General features: G+C 44.8%; 1 protein-coding gene across 1 annotated transcript in view; it reads left to right on the forward strand.

Moving 5' to 3' along the window:
* The window catches only part of LOC135819306 (uncharacterized), a 38167-nt gene extending 32266 nt beyond the window's left edge, over nucleotides 1-5901 (forward strand). The window contains exons 14-18 of the mRNA XM_065332490.1: nucleotides 1576-1642; nucleotides 2056-2141; nucleotides 2293-2409; nucleotides 3065-3373; nucleotides 4530-5901. Coding sequence (XP_065188562.1) covers nucleotides 1576-1642; nucleotides 2056-2141; nucleotides 2293-2409; nucleotides 3065-3351 — 557 coding nt within the window. The 3' untranslated portion in view covers nucleotides 3352-3373; nucleotides 4530-5901. The remainder of the gene's footprint in view (nucleotides 1-1575; nucleotides 1643-2055; nucleotides 2142-2292; nucleotides 2410-3064; nucleotides 3374-4529) is intronic.
* The last annotated feature ends 879 nt before the right edge of the window (nucleotides 5902-6780 follow it).

Here is a 6780-nt window from a genome sequence, read left to right on the forward strand (position 1 = left end):
CGTAATTACGTTATGCGGAACCTCTCTAATATCAGTTTTACTGTTCCATAGAAAATAAAAAAGACCAAGGAACTGCAAGTTTGGAGTCGGATGAAGAGCAAAGAAAAATGGACCAACCGACTCAGTGTCGTGCAATATCATTGCATGAGCTGATTCTTTAGTAACTGGCGGTGTTAGTGAACATTATCGCGTAACTTGTTGTTGATTGGTCCTTTTTTCTTTACTATGAACTACAAGTTACGCGATAATGTCCACTAACACCACTAGTTACTAAACAATCAGCTCATGCAAAAAACAATTTAAAGACACTGACCAACTGTACTGACGTTCTACAACTAACGGGCTAACATTGTTTAGTAACTGGTGGTATTAGTGGACAGTACCGCGTAACTTGTAGTTCCATGGTCCTTTTTATTTTCTTTCAATTAATCCTTGGCTCTCCATCCGAGTCCGTTCCTGTTCTAGTCTTTGTTTTCCACACTTCCAGTGCTTTTCTTGTACATACACAAGCTCTTTGTATTTTTTTATCCCTGTCAGTTTTGTGCCATTTTGTCGCACTATATGTATAATAAGATCTGGTTACGTTGGTGGACAGTTAGTCATAACTCGTAACATTTTTTCCTTCTTCTTTTCACAATTATTTTATTAAGTAGTGGTCGCGACTTCGGCGATGATTTGTAAGAAAGGGTTTGCTCCCCACACCGGAGCTCGCGCTATTCCGCCGACTTTACTTGACACTTGACTGACTCACGACTGCCATCCAGAGCACACGAGAAGTCCATCGAACCTTCGACTAGGCAAACCTGCAAGAAAGCACCACTCCCTGCTCAATACACAGTGTTTCGGGGAATTCACCCCTCATCAGTTGAGCTTGAGTAGGCTGAGGAAGATTGTGCCTGAAGAGCACCACTTATATAGTGCTCTCCAGGCACAAACATCACCAGGGATACAAACTTACAGAGACTCTCCGTTTCCAGCGCGACAAACACCTCGTGAACACCAGATAGCAGCGTGAGTCAGCGTCGCTCCTGGACGGTGAGACAGACGTCGAGGACCCTCGGTCATTCGCAATGCTGTCACCTCCAAACCAACTAGTCGCAAGCCCGCGCTGGGCACAACAGTACGAAGTAGTGGTTGCGACTATATAAGTGGTGCTCTTCAGGCACAATCTTCCTCAGCCTACTGAAGCTCAACTGATGAGGGGTGAATTCCCCGAAACACTGTGCATTGAGCAGGGAGTGGTGCTTTCTTGCAGGTTTGCCGAGTCGAAGGTTCGATGGACTTCTCGTGTGCTCTGGATGGCAGTCGTGAGTCAGTCAAGTGTCAAGTAAAGTCGGCGGAATAGCGCGAGCTCCGGTGTGGGGAGCAAACCCTTTCTTACAAATTATTTTATTATTATCACTATTATTTCTCACGGTGGCCGTTGGCCAATCAGAGAGATGCAATTAATAATGGTGATTATATGAGGCTATGGGGTAACATTAGTTGAAAATATGGTCATACTGATAGTTGAAGAGTTGATCGCTAGGGAGTGTACGGTGTATCGGTTATGTTTGTCTCTATGCCGTCTAACAGATGTTCCATTGGCGGATGAAAGATTCTCAACTGCACCCAAGACGTCATTCCTGGGACAGAATCCCTCGTGAGTATAACATTTATCTCAAGTTGGTTTCATTTCTCATAGTGATGAATGGATGTTAGTGGAAATTCCTTTTAAGAACTCCACTGTACTCTGCAGTACCTATGAAGTGTACATTGTATTCTGTAATCACATCTGTTACTATGGTTAATCACCAGACATTGGAAAGTATGTATTTATGACAATGGTTTTCATCTCTACTTCTGTATGTGTGTGTGTGCCTGTGTGTGTGTGTGCATGTGTGTGTGTGTGTGTGTGTTCTATGTGCGTATATACATGTGGATGTGTGTATTTGTGGGCGCGCTTGCGTTGGTGCGAGAGAGCCTGCGCATCTTAATGTGTGTGTATGATGTTATCTCTATGCGGGTATGCGTGTTTCTGTGTCTATGTATTTGATGTGTTGTTTTGATTTACAGCGTGGGAATGCTACGATCTCACCTCCATGCAATGCGTGTTACGGATAAGCTGATCGTGGACTCTGATCACTACACTCTGGTCCAGGGTGAGTCCGTTTTACTCCACAATCTCTGCTATTTCATATTCATGATGATCACTTGCCTAGACAGAACTTCCTGCGATTTACAACACGTTTTAAGAAATCCTTAAACGACTTTCATGCATAATGTTTGCTTTCTCTCTGTTTGTCTTAACAGAGGCTGAGGTAGCAGCAGAATTGCTCTCATCAACAGTAGCACCAGCAGCACCAGCACCACCAGCAGCAGCACCAGCAGCAGCAGCAGCAGCATCACTGACTGTAGCAGAAAGTAAAGGTTAGAGACAGATAGTGATACTCAACATGATATTATGGTTACGTTTATCAGTCTCAGTAGTTTTTGACCACTTTGTGATGGGTGTGATGTACTCACCTGGCACAGCTTAGTAGTGATGGATGTACACCTTGATTCTAGACGGTGATGGTGTTCATGTACATGAGAAAAACTCAGTCTCCAGCCAGGTCACATTTCTTTATTCATTTTTATTTCTCACCACCCTCTTCACATCCACCTCCGTTCTTCTACTCCACATCCATCTCTGCTTTTCCAAACTCCACTTTCTCTTTTCTGACATACGCATCCACTTACCCTATTACCATCCTTGAATCAACTATGCACCATGCATAAACAGATGATGGTGGTAAGAGAATGAGTGGTTATCACCAGCAGCAGTTTAGGGTGTGCTGTGTGGATAGACATTAACCTCCATTTCTCCCACTGGGTTTAAACTATCATTTCAATGCAAATCCTATGGTGTTTCGTTGGAGTCTTTGCATCATTCTGCTCTGCTGTAAGATCACATGACTCCTTCAACTTGTTTACCTTATTCTGACCATGTTCTACCTAGGTATTTCATGACAAAATGCACTCGTAGAGTACTGAAAATGAACTACACGTATTGTGTGCCTCTGTTTCTGTTTTCTGTTCACAGCTGATCCATTTGAGGACGACTCATTCACCGCACATATCCTACCAAAGTTGTACAAGATATCTTGTGATGTACTGCGGCAAAGCGTTCAGGCACAAGGACTCCTGATTGGTTTTAATACCCTTCGGGAACTAAAGCGTGCTGAACAATATGAAGGTGTAGAGAGTCATCACCTGAAGTTGATTGGATACATCTGTGCTGGAGAGCGAGATGCATACAGAAAGCTGTGTGCAGCAGTGGGAAACCTCAACTTGCAAGATCTGCACAACACCATGCTACGGCTACTGTAGTAGGAACTCTAGTCATGATGTGGTAAGTTTGTTGTGTGGTTTTGTATTTCTCATACATTCACCTCTACATGTATGTTACAGGACCGGAGCAAGCAGATTTTCATTAGTCTGCCCATACCATAGTATTTGGTAATTTGTGTCTGATATAGCGGGTATACATACATGTTACTACTCACCAGTCAACACACTCTGATGGACAAACAGTTGGTCTACCCATGACTTAACCAACCGGACCGCTTCCGCCACCCATGTGTTAGTGTGTGTGTGTGTGTGTGTGTGTACGTGTGTGTGTGTGTGTGTGTGTGTGTGTGTGTGTGTGTGTGTGTGTGTGTGCATGTATGTATGTATGTATGTGTGTATGTGTGTATGTGTGTGTGTGTGTGTGTGGTGTAGACCAAGCTGAATAGTGGCGGTCAATTCTTCAGCCTTGCAAGCTGTTGAATGGTGCAATCCACGCATAAACTGCTATGGCTTCTGCTGTAGCATCGCAATCATCGCCTCTGGCGATGGGCGCCCAATGGCCCAATGGTGTGTGTGTGTGTGTGTGTGTGTGTGTGTGTATGTTTAGGGGGTGGGCAAGATCTTGGCTCATACAGAAGTAAAAAATCAACAATTCTAATTCATGGCGAAAGCAGCGGTGCTATAAATAGATCTCGTACTTGACCGCAGGTCTATCTCCACCTGATCAAATCTTTCCTTGCCAACTTGGCAAGGGATGGCTGACCTCCACACTGCATTACGTTCTACGTCCAATGACTAGCTGGAGCTCAAGTTGCTATGGTTTCTGCTGTGGAATCGCTATCATCGCCTCCGGCGATGGGCGTCAAATGGTCAACAAAATGGTGTGGGTGTGTGTGTGTGTATGTGGCTGTGTGTGTGTGTGGGGGGGGGGGGGGGGGTTGAGGGCGTGGTGTGGGAGGCTGGGCGCTCAACTGTGGGAGCCTGTGTGTTCATGTGTGGGTGTGTTTTTGTATGTTCTTGTGTCTGATTTGTGTGTGTTTGTGTGCATCTGTTGGTGTGCGTGTGTACATCGTGTGTGTGCGTGCGTGCTTGTGAGTGTTTACATGTGTGTGTATGTGTTCATGCGTATATGTGTGTGTGTGTATGTGTCTGTGTGTGTATGTGTATGTGTGTATATGTACATGTACATGCATAATGTCTGTTACATCACTGTTCAGATTGTGCAAGACTGCTCTCTCCCAGCACTCCATGTACATCACTGTTCAGATTGTGCAAGACTGCTCTCTCCCAGCACTCCATGCACATCACTGTTCAGATTGTGCAAGACTGCTTTCTCCCAGCACTCCATGTACATCACTGTTCAGATTGTGCAAGACTGCTTTCTCCCAGCACTCCATGTACATCACTGTTCAGATTGTGCAAGACTGCTCTCTCCCAGCACTCCATGTACATCACTGTTCAGATTGTGCAAGACTGCTTTCTCCCAGCACTCCATGTACATCACTGTTCAGATTGTGCAAGACTGCTTTCTCCCAGCACTCCATGTACATCACTGTTCAGATTGTGCAAGACTGCTTTCTCCCAGCACTCCATGTACATCACTGTTCAGATTGTGCAAGACTGCTGTATCCCAGCACTCCATGTACATCACAACAGTCATACTCACACAGCGGATAGAATTCGTTGCCCGTATCCCGGTATGCTTGTTTGTGTCGTTCTTCCCCTGCCACTGCTCTGCCCTATGCAACGTGTTCTTTTTCCTCATCTACACATGTATCATATTGTATTCTTGAGTTGCTTGCTCACCAGTTGTGGATATGCTCAATGTGTATTCTTTTGAAGGTGACCGTCCTTGAGAATATTTTCTCAAACAGCAGCTCCACCACCTCTGCGCCCCCCCCCCCCCCCCCCACTCCCCATCTTCCCTCCTCTCTCTCTCAATCCCACACGCGCACACGCGAGCATGTGCGCACATACATAATTTGTACTATTGTTTGCTCTGCTTGCCAAGACTGCTGGTATGTTTCCATCGACTGTGTTTTTTGAATATTTTCTCAAACAGCAACTCCCCCACCTCTGCCCCCACCCTCCTCTCTTCCAATCCCACACGCGAGCACGTGCGCGCATACATGTATCTTGTTATATTGTTTGCTGTGCTTGCCAAGACTGCTGGTATGTTTGCTAATACATGTACATGCCTGTACAGGTATACATAACATGTTACTACTCTTGAAAATTCTATTTGGCTTACTCTAGAGCACCTTTCTTTTGTTCTTATTTTTTGCTGCTACATCTGACAGTCATCTGTACATAAATGTCCCTAGTCTTTAAAAATCATTATGGCTTGCCCTAACGCACCTCTCTATTTGCTGTGACAATTGCACAGTATTCTTTTCATTTTTCACTTGACTTTGTTCACATTTTTGCTTCCGCTGAGACTTCTGTTGACCCTGTATTGAACTTGGCAGCTGAACTTTATCTCCTTTCCTTGTTTTTTTTAAATGCCTGAACAGATCATGACTTTTGTCACTTCTCCACTTTGCGTGCTTATTTTGAGAAATTAATGTGATGTAAATCACACACATGTAATTCTAGGCTTGCATTGTTTATAGTCACTGACTCCAGTGTCTGCTCCAGGGCCGAGTCAGCCGGGGCGAAGGACCCGTTTGGTGGTGGGGGGCGGGGGAGGGGTACTTGGACCCGTTTGAAAAAAGAACACTGGGTCACCATGGTCACTTGTGACCTGATTGGGAGATGTCCATGTGCATGTTGAGTAGGTACATCTAATCGCCATAAGTCACGCAGAGTGCTAGTGTCCAGGAACAGAAAATGTGCGACTTATCGCGAGTGTGCGACTTACATGTACATCAGATTCTGTAGCACGTCAAGTACTACAAGTTCAAGTAGATCTACACTGTCTACCTATTCGCAGCTAGCTGAATCCAGAACCACTGCTGCTAGGTCAACAGAGCATGTTTATCCGCTAAAGTAACACTTAGTTCAGGTTAAGATCTCGCGACAATCATGTGTTGTTGCGAGGTCAAAATGCTACATGTACAGTTGCAAGTCACGTGGTTTGGGTAGTCAATTCCCGACGCAGTAGCTAGTACACAACCTTCTAGGTTTCACTCCTAGTAAACCTGTACTTCATCACCTTTGCTTATGTTATTCATTTCGAAAGAAAATGCTATTCACTTTAGTCGATCTTCCTTCCACTTCAGTTCTAGTGGCCATGATTTAGCAGCAGCGGTCAGGTATGGATGATGGCGGACGTAGTTATGATGGTGACGAGTCATATGAAATGGTTGAAAATGTGTCTGAGTCCCGTTGGATGAAAGTGAACAAGAAAATTTGCAGAAATGGTCAGGAGCTTGAATATCGCGTACAGGATTATTTGAGCGGACCTCAGAGCCAATGCAAACCAGGACAAGACTGACTCAAGGAAAAAAACATTATAAGAAGGTTTTG

Source organism: Sycon ciliatum, chromosome 6 (assembly GCF_964019385.1).
Source record: "Sycon ciliatum chromosome 6, ocSycCili1.1, whole genome shotgun sequence".
In the NCBI taxonomy this organism is placed as follows: domain Eukaryota; kingdom Metazoa; phylum Porifera; class Calcarea; order Leucosolenida; family Sycettidae; genus Sycon; species Sycon ciliatum.